The sequence below is a fragment of the Colossoma macropomum genome, unplaced genomic scaffold, assembly GCF_904425465.1.
Source record: "Colossoma macropomum unplaced genomic scaffold, Colossoma_macropomum, whole genome shotgun sequence".
In the NCBI taxonomy this organism is placed as follows: Eukaryota; Metazoa; Chordata; class Actinopteri; order Characiformes; family Serrasalmidae; genus Colossoma; species Colossoma macropomum.
Window position 1 is genome coordinate 31,312,682 of NW_023494802.1, and position 15,997 is coordinate 31,328,678.

At 40.3% G+C, this 15,997-nt stretch overlaps 1 protein-coding gene across 5 annotated transcripts; it reads right to left on the reverse strand.

Moving 5' to 3' along the window:
- Window positions 1–2,030: 2,030 nt before the first annotated feature.
- Window positions 2,031–15,908, reverse strand: rprd1b (regulation of nuclear pre-mRNA domain containing 1B). Of its 5 annotated transcripts, none has more exons than XM_036591294.1 (8): window positions 15,561–15,908; window positions 14,047–14,310; window positions 10,077–10,206; window positions 9,318–9,457; window positions 7,642–7,766; window positions 7,332–7,458; window positions 4,448–4,623; window positions 2,031–3,978 (listed from the first exon to the last, which is right to left on the reverse strand). In XM_036591294.1, the coding sequence occupies exons 2-8, from the start codon at window positions 14,207–14,209 to the stop codon at window positions 3,829–3,831; spliced, it is 1,011 nt and encodes a 336-aa protein (XP_036447187.1). In that variant the 5' UTR covers window positions 14,210–14,310; window positions 15,561–15,908; the 3' UTR covers window positions 2,031–3,828. The 5 variants fall into 5 exon arrangements, with proteins under 5 accessions (XP_036447187.1, XP_036447186.1, XP_036447189.1 ...); XM_036591293.1 differs by having other exon boundaries at window positions 7,642–7,769; XM_036591296.1 differs by having other exon boundaries at window positions 14,059–14,310; window positions 15,561–15,907.
- Window positions 15,909–15,997: the final 89 nt, after the last annotated feature.

Here is a 15,997-nt window from a genome sequence, read left to right on the forward strand (position 1 = left end):
GTAGACCTACAAAGTAAAAAGTAAATAGTAAGTGGAGCTGATAAAATGGACAATGAGCGTAGAAACAAGGAGGTGGTCATAAGTCATAATGTTATGCCTAATTGGTGTATATATATATATATATATATATATATATACACGCACATATACACACACAGAGAGATACAGTGCTATTAAAGTCAGGACTTTGCCTGTGTGCAGACCATCACACTACCACCACCATGTTTGACTGTTGGTATGATGTTCTTATGGAATGCAGTGTTAGCTTCTTGCCAGAGGTAATGAGACCCATGTGTTCCTAAAAGTTCCACCTTTGACTCCACAAAGTCCACAGAATATTTTCCCAGAAGTCTTGGGGGTCATCTAGATGTTTTTGGCAAATGCAAGATGAGCCTTTCCTGGAGTCCCAGAGGCTAATGCTAGTGAAACTGAAACCAATAGACAATTGAATTTGGTTAACTAGCTGATTTAGTAGCTAAGGGGGCACTTACTTGTTCACAGGGCCAGGTAGTGAACAGTATTTTTCATCCAATAAATGAAATCATCATCTAAAAACAGTGTTTTGTGTTTGATGATCTGAAACATTCAAGTGTGACAAATATGCACAAAACAAAAAATTGTGAAAGGGCAAATTCTTTTTCACAGCTCTGTACAGTACTGAGCTGAAGTCAAAGACCACCTTCATTTACTGTATTTCTAATCAAAATGAATATTAAGTGGAAGTTATTTATTTTTCAGATGTAAGATAATCCACTTACATAAGAAAGAAGAAAGTCAAGTGAAAAAAGTTTCCAAATCAGATCAAAAAGTATTAGATGAGTAGAGAAAATGAAACTTCTAAAAACCAGCTGCAACACATGGTTGACCAGCAAAACTGGCCCCATCTGATAAACAGCACTTAAAGCTTTCATCTTTGAGAGAGAGGAGAAAATCAAGCTGCTTCAGATCTGAAAACATCCACAGGTGTTTCTGTCCATCCTTCCACTGTGAGAGGACAACTCAGTGCTATGGGTCTGAAAGGATGTGTAGCTGTTCAAGAAGATTCACTGAGAAAAGGAAAAAGACGTCAAACTAAGAAGCTGCTGGTGCTCTCAGAACAATGGACTGACCACCCAGAGTCCTCAACATCACTGAACGCATTTGGGATTATTTGGATTGTGAGAAGCAGAAAATACAACCAACTTCTAAGACTGAACTTTGGTGGTGTGGAAAAACATCCTTTCAGATTTCTTTGAGCAACTGAAAGAGTCTCCTGAAAAGAATGGAAACTGTAATAAAGGTGAAGTGTGGACACCAAATACTGAGAAAAAATATGCTGTATTTAGTTTAGTTCCCATTAAATATGCTTCTGCTTTTGTCCTGATGTTGAAAATGAATGTACTTAATGGCCATTTTGACTGGAAACTAAATAAATGAGGGGTGGTCTCTGACCTTTGCACATTGCTGTAGGTAGTATCACAAACTGGTCCAGTCTTAGACCCATGATATAGGAGATCTTATGGGCAGTGTGTAATTTAAAGTGATAGTTCAGCAAAAACATCAAATTTGCCCCAAATATAGCATATTTTTTCTGCTTTAGTAAAAATGAACAAGTCTATACAAAAGCAAGTTCTGTTCTTTTTAGACAGATGACAGTATTTCATAGTGTCAGAAACCCTATAAACAAATCTGCTGAAGATTACTCTCAGTAAACGTGAATGGGAAATCACAACACTGTTTCCTTCACTGAGTGTTTCCTCTCCATGACAGCCTGATGTGGTGGGAGGGGGAGGTGAAGCAATATAGCAGTGGTGCTCAATCCTGGCCCTGGAGATCTACCACCCTGCAGAGTTTAGCTCCAGCCCTAATCTAGTACACCTCATCCATGCAATGAAGGCCTACAGGGGGATCTGAATATTAATGCCAGGGTGGTAGACCTCCAGGACCAGGACTGGGCTCTCCTGCACTACCAATTTGTACTATTCTTCCTGGCCCACTGGTACATGATTACGTACTTAAAAATCAGAAAACATTTAGGCAGGAAAAATCACTGGAATTCACTATTTCAGTTTATTGTCTGTTCATTCTTTGGGAAAAAGAAAATGCTGATAAAGAAAAGGCTTAGCAGGGACAAAGTCTATTATTTATTCTATCAAAGAAGGCAAAAACAATGTGTATGTTTCTGATCACTACATTCTACTGCCACTATTGGCAAGGAATGCTGAAGTGTCTGATACTGTGTACGGCAAAGCTGGACTTAAGACAGACCTGAATTATCATTGAAAATAACCCAGATGCCTTAATTTTTTCTTGCTAAGCCCCGCATCCAGTTTTGTAGTACACTTACCTGTAAAAAGTGAAAAACAAAAGAAAGCTACTGATTGTCAGTTGTTCTGGTTGTTGTATACTGTCATAATGGGTGAGTCTGTAGGGTGAAACGTTCGTCTGTGAAGTCAATAGCTTTGATTTTTCAGTCTTGAGAGTCAAATGTGAAAATCTACCGAAAACCAACATCAGTTCACCTGCAAAAGAAGACATTTTGGAGATATTCATCCAGAGTTTATGTCACAAGGAGTTCAGACAGAGTCTATTTTTGTATCTCATTTAACAGCAGACCCTGTATGAACATAGGCATCATGATGTTGGTGTCTCTGGCACAACCATGAACAGGACCAAGGACATTTGATTATGGAAATCCTGGAGTTTGACTGAATTCACACCAGTCCAGGAGGGTGGTCTGCACACTGAGCTGTGAAAGCTTCATCCTGATTGGTGCGCTCCGTTCTGAATCAAGCCACCTCCTCGTCACTGTTCTGACTCAAACGCCAGCAGCTCAGAGACATTTTTTAAACAATATGCAGTCTATAGCTTAATGGATGGTGGTGGTTGAGGCATTGCTGAAACAAAGAGAAGATCATGTTTGGAGACAAAAAAAAATAAAAAATACCGTAGTTCTGCTTTTTCTGGACGCAGTACTAGACAACAAAACAGACCACGCTATGGATTCAGTATCCAAGGGCTGGGCAACACGAGCAAAAATCATGATTAATTTCGTAAAACATTGTTACTGCAGCAAAACAAACTAAGTTTTAACACAAAGCTCTGAACTATTATTTTTATACTCATCAGATTCAGAATAACAATATGCTCACAGTATAACGCCCAGTCCTAGTTAGCCCTGCCCTAAAAAATGATAAGCGAGGCAAAAATCATCTGACATGACGAGCTTATTTGAAACATGGACTCCACTGCTGCTCACTTAGCTATAGTTTTCAGGCAGCACAAAACGATAAATACAATATCGTTTACAAGAAGTAAACCCAAATGGCTTTTATTTCAGGTACACAGCTTGTGCGAGTGAGTGACAAACTGAAAAAAAGCCTTCAAAGTATCTCTCCATACGCAGGCCACACCCAATGGAAGAATTAATCAGCAAACAAAGCAAAATGACACTTTAAAGCAATAAAACTTATACCCTAATAAAGGTACAACAGCATGAGATGCTGCTACTTTCACAGCAGGACAAAAGCAGGACCAGCAAATACCATGTTTGCTCTCGGTGGAACTCCACAGCTAAAGCAAAAAGTCAGTGGCCAGAGTTTCCTTTTAAAAACCAAATGAAAAGACAGGGGTTGGGGATTGGCTAGATCTGAGCTGGTCAGCTGGTGTCGGTCGAACCACAGTCCGGTTGGTTTTGTGCTCCGTGGCGACTTCCAGTAATGGAAGTTCTGGATGTGATGGAGCTGACAGAAATGAACTGAGGAAGACAGAGAGGTTAGAGAAAAAGAGAGAAAGCTAGAGAAAAAGAAGGGATCCTGTCCTGTGTTTGCTTGTTTGTATGTGCGTGGATCAGTCAGTGGAGAACAAATCTCCTGCAGAAGGGAGTGGGGCCAGTCCTCCGGTCACGTTGGGTAGCAGAGAGAGGTCCGGCAGGCTCTGGATGTGAGACTTTAGTTCCTTCCTGACCTGCGTTACTCGTGCCAGCTTCTGTTTGTACTCCTGTAAAGACCACAGGACAATTTTGAGTGTTTTCTCAGAAAAAATAACAAGTAATTGAAAGCATATCGCTGTTGTCGGAACATAACCTCATATCTTCGTCAATGGAACCAGACATTTTTCCAAGTAATTTTGGGTTACTTCTGTTGGACCATTCGTCATGAAATTTTCATACAATATAAAAGATAAGAGGCTTTTTCAAGTTAAGCCAAAAACTAAAAAGCAACAAAAATGGAGATACAAGGTTTTGTTCCAACAGCAGCGATAAGCAATACTCAGCAGAACATTGCTATACTGACCAGGCCTCGTATTGTGCAACAAAAATTACAATACAGGGGCATCAACACACTAAGTGGTAGGAAAAAACAGAGCAACTGTGGAACAAATCAATGAAACAGCAGAATAAATTAGTGCATGAATGAATTAACTAGTACACAGTTCTGTATCAGTGAATGAACATGAGACTCTGTACCTCAAGTTTTTTCTCTCTTTCACTGAGCGCCTCTTTCTGGGTGTGAATGTACTCTGTTAGCATGCGGGCCAGCTGCCTGCGGTCCTCCAGCTCTGCCGCCAGCCGCCCATTATACTCCGCCAGCAGCAGGCACGCTTCGTCCACCGTCTTAGACAGTTTGTCTGCCGCCTCCTTATCTGCAGTGGGGAGACACACAGGTCTTATGGTCTTATTCATTGTGGAGTTAAAAGGGAATTTCCACCATTTTCCACCATTTTCTTTGATAACTGAGATGTAAACAAAGTCATTCAGAGTGGTTTGATGTGAAACGGTTCACTGTAGAGAAACTTACTGACTCTGATTCTTTACAGTGGTGGTGACAGGAGCCAGGAGTCATGATGTCTACAATGCAAATGTAGCCATTTTGTTTACTATCCAAAACCACCAGTGAACCTACACGAGTCTTCTGAGTTTACATATGTAATGCTGATGATGGTAAAATAGTGGTTAAAATAAAAGGTTTTCTTTGTGGACTAGATTGCCTTACAGTGTCTTGCATGTACCTCTCCAGCATAAATGCATTTTCACAAGCAAGTTTTGGACCAAATCCCTATTTCAGAATGAAGTACAATAATGTCTCAGACAGTAGGCAACATATACATAAAAACTGTCTGAGGAAACTTGTAGAGGCATTAAATGCTTCAGATATCTGGTTCCCATTACCGCCACTCTAAACTTTAAACACATCTGACTCCAAGCTTCTCTAAAACAGTGCATTACACATTAAACCACTCTGAATTACTTTGTTTACATCTTACTCATTTTGTTATGCAAGAATTGAAACAAAAAATAGCAGATTGTACTTGAATGGTTGTATTACTGACTGCCAAATAAAGAGCAATACTGGTCATTTTAACTGAAAGGCCTTTCGTCTTTCTGTGTTTCCTCTATTGTTGGATGAGTTTATACTAGATGACACTGACATCAAGTGATGCCTCGAACCAACAGAATTAGGAAACATTTTTCATCATCAGCCACTTCCTCAGAGGTTACATAATCACTCTCAGTTAAACTTAACTTTACTGTCATAATCCAAAATCGTACAAAGTTCAAACTTCTACATACAACCCCGTTCCAAAAAAGCTGGGATGCTGTGCAAATTGTAAAAACACAATGTAGTGATGTTTTGTGTCATTTAAACCTAATATTTAATTCAAAATTGTACAGACAGCATATCAAGTGTTGAAACACAGTTCGTCACTGCAGCCACAAATGCATGTTAAAACTCCAGCATGCAAAGAAGAAACTATATATAAACAGGATCCAGAAACGCCGCCGTCTTCTTTGGGCCCTGAGTTCAATTAAGATCGAATGAGTCGAAGTGGAAAAATGTCCTTTGAAATTTGAAATTCTTTTTGGAAATAATGGATGCTGAAACCTCTGGGCTAAAAAGGAGAGGGACCATCCAGCTTGTTTTCAGCACACAGTTCAAAGCACCTGTGTTGGTATGGTGGTGCATTAGTGCATGAAGTGGGTTACTTGCACATCTGTGAAGGCACCATTACTGCTATATATCCAGATGATGTCTTTTTTAGGGAAGGCCTTGTTTGCAAGACAATGCCAAACATTCTGCACCTATTATAACAGCATGGCTCTGTAGTAAAACAGTCAGGGTGCTAAAATGGCCTGCTTGCAGTCCAGACTTATCACCCACTGAAAACACTTGGCGCATTATAAAACTAAAAACCAACTGTTGAGCAGCTGAAATCCTATAATCAAACAAGAACGGGAAAACATTTTACTGTCAAAACTAAATAAAATTTACTTACATTTTACACATCGTCCCAACTTCTTCGGAAACGGGGTTGTAAAAGGTTTAAAAGTCCAAGAAAAGGTCTGCCGCTGTGGGGTTATTTTTGTTGAAATGGCTACATCACTGTTAACCACTGTGCAATCTGAAATGCCCATTCTGTCCTAATCAAAGTTGAGTTTTTCTAGATTGTGAAATACATTTTTTCCCCCAAAACCTGACTTTTGTTACCATTAAGTCACAAAAATTACTAAGGCTACGTTTATACATCAGGTAAAAGTGGCCCAAATCAGATTTTTTTTCCCCCTCATATGTGACAGATGTGTCATCTGTGTGGCAGTGTAAAGAGCAAAAAACACACGGAATCTGACATTTTTAATTCTTATTTGAGACGCTTTCATATGTGGTACTGAAATCCAATACGTATCCGACATGCTGCAATGTGACTTGAGATCAGAATTCCCACTCGACAATAGTCATTGTTTCGTGCTGCTGAGACTCAAACATTTAGGCTGATGTTTCTGTATTAAAAAAAATCAGAAGAGCCTTATCGTAGCCGCTCCATGTTCGAAAAGGTTTCGAAAGAAATGCCCAAATGCAGCTGTAGGAGAACAAGGCTGCAGCGTCAACGGACAGTAAAAAGTCTGAAAGCAAAGTTTAAAGAATCCGAGGACACGAACCAAAGAAGTGACCGCAGCCAAATAACGTGCCTTTTTAAATGCAAACTCGAACACATTCCGGGCGATAAGCTGACTTCATTATCACTTTAGACTAATGTTGCATACAGATCATATTTTAAAAATAATGTGAACAGCCAAACAAAACAAATAATAATAATAAATAAAAAAAAACGGATTTGGTGAGAAAATCAGATTTGTGCCACTTTTACCTGCTGTGTGAACATAGTGTGTGCAATCACCTCCATACTCCTAAATCATACTCCATGAATCTTCCACCTACAACATTTACCTTTATAGCAACACTGCAAAACAATTCAAACAAATTTCAAATGTGTGGTGTGTGTAGGTTTGTGCAGGAGCATGCAGTCCTGCCTAACTTATTAAACCCTGTTTGGGAGTCCTCAGTGAGCTTCACCTGTGATCTTCTCTAGGAGGGAGACATCCTGCACTTCCTGAGGCAGCGAGGCGATTTTTTGGCGGACAGCAGCATCTCCAGACGCAGCGTTCTCCAGATCCTGCAGGGCCTTCACCAGCTCCTCCGTCTGGCCAAAGAGAGACACAACAGAAAACAAGCACTCTCACAAACCTGCCATTCACATAATTCTTTGTGAACACTCACGTCCTGCACCTGACCGCTTTAAACCACGGTAATAGGAATAAAAATCAATTTACAGTCACTTTCCCTTCCTGACCATCCAGAGCAAAGCATTAAGACGCATCCATACCAGCTGTGGGCCACCTGCATCTGTTTCACGGGGAGAATAGTGAGTTCTGTAATCATCGTCATCATCCTCTTCCTCTTCTTCTTCTTGAACTTTCTGGAAACTTCTTTTCAAGCTTTTTTTCTCATCTGCTACAAGATACAAATTCAGACACTATTCACTATATTAACATACATTAACAGGCTGCTGTTCAGTAAAACATGCAGTCTTCCAGTCCTATGCAAAGGTTTGTGCACCACTGGTAAAATGACATTGATTTTCTAAGCATAAACAAGTTAAACACATCCTCCACAGAGAACAAACTTCTGCATATTTTAATGCACTCTTGCTGTTTATGTGCTGAATTTAACACACTGGGGAAAAATAGCATAAAATGTGTCCTGTGCAAAAGTTAATGCACATTTTATATCTCATGTACCTTTTCCAACTTGTTAAACTCAGCAAATAAGTAGTTATACACTATGCATTATGCAATAATATTTGCAGAGAAATGGCATATTTAGGCTTCCTTCCCATAGAGGACATGTTAACTTCTTTTCACTTCAAACATCAACAAAACATGCCATTTGACTGGAAGTATCATACTGTATACAAACAGGTATTGCCAGTATTACTAGAACACTGACCAACCTCATAACATACCTCATAAAATAAAGATTAAGACCAACTGTAGCGAACTAACAATCATCAGTGATATCACCTGAAATTGTAAAATGTACAGTGACAAGAAGCTGGGAAGATATTCGCCCATGACAGCATTATTCTATTTATTTACACCTTATCATGTTGAATTGGCAAAAAACAAAACAAAACAAAAACAGTAATGATGTTCAGCTCTTTAATGATTTGGCACTACTGTTATACTGGTGCATTGTTGTGCGATCCACCTTACAAAGCAAACCTCATACAACAAAACATTGCAGTGCTTCTTACATTTAAGCAGGCATGGATGAGATTAACATGCAACTGGAAGGTTAATGTTTTCCTTTTATCAGTTTTTATGTGGCATAAGCTCATTCTTCAAAATAACATTCTCAATCTATTTTCAGTGTAAACATGCACTAAATTCAAGTACCAAGTCTGGTGCAGATACTTTTATTGATATAGCACCGGATAGTAGAGGCAAGCTGGCGACGAGCAGCGGCAAAGTGAGCTCTAGTCTTGGAGCTTCTAGTCTCAGGAGGCTTTAATCACAGAGCTTCTTAGTCAGTTATTAGTTTAGGGTGATTATACTGAAATATGGTGGTGTACCCATGACTAGGGGACAAGAAAAGATATGAAACTCAAGCACAGTGTTTCATCTTTGCTAAAAAGAATTGTGTGTGATGATTCTACTCCAGTGCTGTGGACTGATGGTACCATGTACAGACCTGACATGAAAAGCAGGACAAACACCATCATGATATGTGCTGCTTATGGAGAAAATGGCTTTAAGCACTGCAATAGTACTTTTTGCCATATTGCAAAACAGCACAATGAAAGGCAAGTGCTTCCCTACAGCGGTACTATCCAAATCTGCTTATCACCCACCCCCAACGCTACAAGCTGGTGTAGGTGATCTGAGATCTGAAGCTGAGCCTGTTTTTACTCCAACAGGCCTCACTAACTTTGTTACTCTACTATAAACACAGAGAATATTAAACACTACAAATACCGTGTGAGTGCCCAGCGAAACGTACCTGTATTTCTTTGTCTCGGGCTGTTGGAGTCTTCGATGGCTAGTTTGAGCTGCTGGATGAAGTCTGCGCGGTACAGATTGCGCTCCTGCCAGATATTCAGCAGCCTCTCCATGTGCTTCTTACAGCTGTCATCTGTCTCTCTACATACACGGACGAGGTCGAGTTAAGGTCAGCAAAAGAATGTGACTGCAATACTGGATGATTCACTATGGCGTTAAGACTAATACAGCTGATTTTAGCACATGCTCAGGTACACAGTGGTTTTTAATAAAATGTAGATATAAAGATGCTGTTTAATCTGCTCTCCTGCACTGGTTCAGGGTTACCAGATCAGGCAGGATCCCCCTGTATTGCCATTTTGTTACTTGCAATAATAATAACTGTGTATTGGTAATGTTTCATAAAGAAATAATAACATTCAACAATGAAAATATTCAATAGTTCTAGCCCTTGTCTTAATGAACGCACTTTAATGCATTCTTTCATTTACACTTATTTGCCCCAACTGATGAAAAATACACTTTTTTTGCAATATAAACATAAGATTGTGAAATCTAGCTGTGGAAAACGATTGCCCTCAGCTTAAATGATTCATTTGGTCAAATGATAGTGTAATAATTGTGACACGCCTGGTCTGCATTGTAATGATAATAACATGACAGTTATGCCATAACATTGAAGTTAAGCAGAATGAGAGTAATCAGGTGAATCAGCGAAGTGAGAAAGAAAGGAGTGAATGGGACACAATGGGCTGCTCACCTTGCTACGTGTGAGCAGGCATCAACGAGGACTCCCTCAAAATCTCGTGTGAACTCGGGTCCCTTTTTCTTACTGTTCTGAATCACATCGTTGGCGAGGTAAAGGAAGGTCAGCTTCCGGCTGCTTTTGGCTGAGAAACGAACAAAAAGAGAAATTATTACTTTAACAATACTGAAAAAATAAAAACACTGTACTTCAGTTAGTTGCTTATGAATGTACTACATGAAGATAAAAGCTCTCTCAGTTTCTCTGCTGTCATGTTCGCTGTTCAGCTCTCAGTCAATAGCACAAAGTGCACCTGGATTACACAAGTACTGACTGAAAAACAGCTAAACTTTAAAGCTGCACAGTCATCAACACTTTGTTGAAGCTCAGGGGGCAACACTGAAATAAACAGAGCCCAAATTACATAACAGTACATCATTTTAGTCTGAAAAGCTGCTTAAAGGAAGAGTTTGGTGGAAATGCAAATTACTTGATGTTCCACTTTCCCTAATTTTAGTTGATCATCCAAGACAATCAGTGTCAAAATTGTGCTTCTTTAGTTTAGAACTGAACTGCAAGATTAAAGTTGCTAACAATGACTGGAGATCAATAGTCACCTAAACAGTTTCCAGAAATAAATGCACAAAACGTCCCAAACTGCATCCATGCTTTAATTCAGGTTAGCTGCAGCTAAAAGAAAGGCAGCCATTTAGAACAACCAGAATCACTTCTTTTCTGAGCACAATTCAATATCAAAACAGACGCACTGCAGGATAATGTAGGTAGAGAAACTAAGTGCACTAAAGTCAATAAAACGTCCAATTATGAATTTGGGGACCACAGTTTCTGCATAACTGAGACTTGATCATATATGTTTGACCATGGATTTATACATGAAGAAAGAACAGAATCAGATGGATCCTGACCCTAATCCTAACACTGACTCTCTGGACCCCCTCTTAGCCCAAAGCTGAAGTTTGCTCCTTATCTGAATTTTCTGTTCTGCCTTAAATGGCGCAGCAGCTACTTTGTGGCACTCAGGCCTCGTACTCATTCCATCCAATAGACCATTTTCACACTTCCATGTTCGTTAATGCGGAAGAGTAAATAGTACCGTTAAACAGTTTCCGGTTGTGTTGTACACAATGGCTGACACTGCCCGAAATCACTGCTGCGTTCCTAATGCACCAATAATTCAACTGAACAGCCTCACCTGAGTTTCCACTCGATTAGTTTAAAAATGTTCAACTTCAGCTGAAAAGTTCCGCCCGTCCTGTGTCACATTTAACGAGGTAGCCGATCAAAATAAAAAAAGGAGGAAAACTGAGCTGTAAAGTGAAAACGGGCGAAACAGAAGGACAGATTTACTCACATTTGTGACTAAAAATGCTCCAAAACAAACATTCACTCACTGCTGTGTTTAAATCCCTGGAGATGGACACATGGACCGAGTAGGAAAAACTAAACCTGGTGAACTTTTTCTCCAAAATAAAGCGCAGTGAGTGCAGAGCTGTTTAGGGATGTGTAATGTTGAACATAATAATCTGCTCCGCTCCTTCTCCGCTTTGGAAAACCGTCTCAGGGTTTGACACGGAGGTGTGCGGCTCTGTTCTCTGCCGCAGTATACTATGTTTACCGGGCTGCACCTGAGCTCCGCACAGCGGTAAAACAGTCCACAGCAGCAAATGTTTAAGTTTTGCGCGACGTGCTTCAGCCACGTTAGATTAGCCTTTCTGCTCACGTTAGAGGAACCACCAGACATGCAAACTGCTCTTCTATTAACCGAGCTGAGGCAAAAGGACGATTTTTGAGGGATGCTGAAAACTGGAGACCCTCTATGGCCGCTCTGTTAAGGGGACGTTCGATAAAGCTACAATTTACAGACGGATGTGACGACGCAGTGACTGTGAAAAAGGTCCATTAAGGTGGGACAGAAAATTAGATTCAAATTAGAAGTGAAGTTCAAATTAGAAGTTATCGAATTTAAGCCAACTTCAGCCTCGTCCACTTCGCTACGTGTTACAGTGACAGTGAGTGAGCACAATGAACACAGAGAAAAAGTCAACAGCACTTAGTCAAATTTACTTCTATGAAGTGTCATCTGGAACCATGTGTCTGGTACAGCTAGAGATTTTAGAACGTCCCGCTGGAGACCTTTGATATAATTGTTAGGCGAAAAATCATCACCACAATACAGAGATTTCACTGAACGCCTCTCTTTACAGTTTGTTTGCTAGTTCATTGTTAAAAGTCCCAGTTTGCATGTGTCTGAATGGTAGGTGGTAACGTACTAGACTTCCTGTAGATTTATTTCTCCTGTTTTTGCAAAACGGATCGCAACACCTATTTATCATGGGCTTATCGCGATTCAACATGCAACTTCCAGCTCTCTCTTACAGTAAACGAGAGATAGGTATTACGGCGCTAATGCTACGCACCAGTGAACTGAGTAACATCCTCCAGCACAGGACATTATGTGGATGATAATGTGGTTCCAGTTTTACCTTAAAGGTGTAAACAAGGTCTGCGGAAGCTGTTTCATCAGTGTTTTTTACACAGTTTATCAATGTAATCTGAAGCAAATATGTGAAGATTCTGGCATGTGTTTGAGGAAACAGTTTAAGGGTTTAGGTGACTATTCACTTCCAGGGTTTGTTAGCACTGTTAACCTGGCAGCTCTGGTTCTAAACTAAGGAAGCAAAATGCTTAAAATCTGAACACCAAGCATGTCTTGGCTGATCCACTGCCTCTGGGGTGAGTAGTACCCAAAAAGTACAAAAGTAGCCAAACCAGTCCTTTAAGTTCGGGGTGACCAAACACTACAGTAACTGAATGACTTGGACAGAGCTGAGTAGTAAACAGGTCCATTTACTTGCTAACACCTTTACTTACTACTGTTCAAAAGTTTGGAATCAACCATTTAAAACCAATTTGGTTATATGCAACTGTATAAAATGATTCTACTATGTTGGTCCTGTACAACATCACAGGTTTTAAAAGACAGTAGGGCATTAAAAAGCTGTACATGAAAATGGAGAAATGTTAGATGCATCACAAGAAATTGGAAAAAGCTGCATAACATCAAAAAAAGAACCATAAAAAATTAATATTCAGAATATAACACATTTCAAAATTACTTATCAAATCTCAAGGTATATATATCTTACCAGAAACTGAATATAAATAGATAATTACAGTACATTATTTACAAATCTCTGCTGTCGGATCAAAACCTTGTATCTCCAAAATGGTAACTTTACAGGAGAAGGAAAAAACCTACTTTGCTCTTAATGTAAGTCAATGGAACCAAACTTTTTTCTAAGTCAGTTTAGGCTGTTTCTTTTGGTCCATTCATCACGAAATTTACACACAATGTGAAGGGAAACAGGCATTTTGAAATTATGTCAAAAACTGAAAAACGACAGAAATGGAGATACAAGGTTTTCTTCCAACAGCAGCTAAATATATTTATTCTTGCGTACAGAAGTCCTAAAATATTGAATAAAGCACCTGAAAACAGCTTTAGCTGAATAGTTTTTCATATTTAAATCCACGCTGTATAAGTTACGACTGTACATAAAGCAACAAAAATTATTATTATGCCAAGTGACTCCAAACCTTTGAGCGACGGAGCATAATCAGTTCTATTTGTGAGGAAAAGACTCTGTTTTTCTCTCAGCTCAATGTTCTAATTTTGGTCCTAATTCTTTTCTGGAGGGTTAATTTCATTGTGCTGGTGACAGTTTTTGGACGTCTTTATTGTAGCTCATCATTTTATTTTATACAAACAAAATTCAAACGGAAAACAGCCTAACAAACGTCTCTTCCTAAGCTGATGGATACGCTGATGTTCTTCTGCAGCTCTACAGAGAACTCAGTACTCGAGGACTTCTCGGCTTTTAGAAGTGCCTTTGACTTCTGCGTCATTCATTGCTTAAATGATGTAACAGTGTTACCTGAGGGCTGTTTAAGCTACTCCACCCACCTCTGCACCTACCTTTCTTCAGCTCTCTGTGCCAAACCCTCACGATGGAGCCCGAGTGTTTGCGGTGGTGAATGATCCACAGAGACAGAGTCTGAACGCTCTGCTGAGAGTTGCTGAGCTCGGACAGCTTCTTCTCCAGGGCGGATTCGGAAAAGGAAGACATGATCCCGAATCGCAGATCCACAGAAAACGTCTCGAGAGGCTTCTGGCTCTTCTTGGTTTCCTCTTCAACCAAGTTAACACATCTCGTAGTCAGAGAGCTGCCTGAACAGGACAACACATCTCAAGTAAAAATCCACAAGCTGACCACCAACAAACGACAACTTATTCTGCTATCAGCAGCGACACGGTTGTTGCTTTGCTTGTGGTGAAGTCAGCTGCTTAGGTAATGATGCTATAATTAAAAGAGACGACTGAGAGTCTTCATGTCCAAAACACATACAGGATTACCAACCGCCACTGTAAACAGCAGTCAAGAAAACGGGATTATGAAAAAGGACCCCTGCCACTGCTGCAACTGGCCACCTGAAGAGGAGCAATGTAATGAGATGTACACAAAGTCATTCAGAGTGGTTGATGTAAAGTGGTGCCTCTGATTTCTTTACAGTGGTGGTGATAGGAACCAGGGGTCACCATGTCTACAACACAAATACAGTCATTTTATTTACTATCCAAAACCACCAGTGAACCTACATGTATCTTCTGAGTTTATATATGTATGTAGATGATGGTAAATGGTGTTAAATCTTTTTTTGGGGACTATTTGTCCTTAGAAAGATCTCTGTGTATCTCTCCACCATGAATGGTATTAAAAATAACAACAACAATAAGGTTTAGCCCAAAACCTGATCTGCAAACTGTCTTCAAACTATGCATCAGGCATTAACGTAACGTGTTGGTAACCATATTTGTGCAGCAGTTTTCTGTGAAGGGAGCTTTTAAAGGCATTAAACTCTTCAGACGTCTGGTTCCTATCACCACCACTGCGAACTGACCTTCATAAGAATTTTACATCAAGCTGCTCTGAATAATATGAAGCCCCTAAACTGACACGGTGAATATTTTTAATAAGATGTGACCACAAATTAATATATTGAGGCCACAAGTTAAGTTTTCATAGTCATGGATTCAGTATAGTAATTTGTGGCTTCAAAAATAGCGATCTGTGGCCTCAGTATAGTAAATTGTGACCTCAATATATTCACTTGTGGGTTCAAGGTAATAACTCGAAGCATCAATATAGTAACTAGTGGCCACGCCTTATTAAAAAATAATCACAACGTCACTTTAAGGTCTCCGCAGAAGGACTTTGTTCACATCACAACGATCTTATTATGCAGACACTTCGAAATATTGGTGGAATTCCCCTTTCAGTCACTTAGCAGCGAGTGAAGTTAAGGAGCCTCGTCAGCTGAACCGACCAGTTTTAAATTGAGCACTGATTCATAACGGCTCTTTCACAACACACAGCATTTCAGCTTCGAGCGAAACCACACAGTTTTGGAGCAACTGACCTTTTGAGCGGAGACCCAGTCCCAACAGCGAGGCTGTGCTGTGCTAAGCTAAGCTACGCTAAGCAAGGATTAGTGCAGCCTAGGCTGTGCTAAGCTAAGCTAAGCTAAGCTGGTGGCCCGGGCGGGGGGCGAAGTCTTTTCCAGCTCCTCAAACGACCACGCGCTCAGTCCGAAATCTCCAGTAAAGTTGCTGTAAAGGCGGTGTGAGCTGTTCGTTTACACGACCGGTGAATGGTGCTTGTTTCTCCGCTCGTTATTCTGCAGGAATCCGCATTTTAGTCCAGAACTTTCGCTGAACAGGCGGCTTAGCAGTAAACAAACACACAGCCTCCGTCGCGCCTTAACGGCGTTCAGTGCACTGCTGAGCGCTGTGAAGCGCGGGCGCGCTCCAATCCGCGGACATGTGCACTAACTAGGGCGCTTAACGCGGCAGATCA

Bases quoted from the DNA above. Each gene is read 5' to 3' on its own strand.
- rprd1b (XM_036591293.1), bottom strand. From the start codon at position 14,209: ATGTCTTCCTTTTCCGAATCCGCCCTGGAGAAGAAGCTGTCCGAGCTC. The intron at 7,459-7,641 runs GTATGGATGCGT...CTCTTTGGCCAG, and splicing joins ATGCAGGTGGCCCACAGCTG to ACGGAGGAGCTGGTGAAGGC. The intron at 3,979-4,447 runs GTACAGAGTCTC...TGGTCTTTACAG, and splicing joins AAAGAGAGAAAAAACTTGAG to GAGTACAAACAGAAGCTGGC.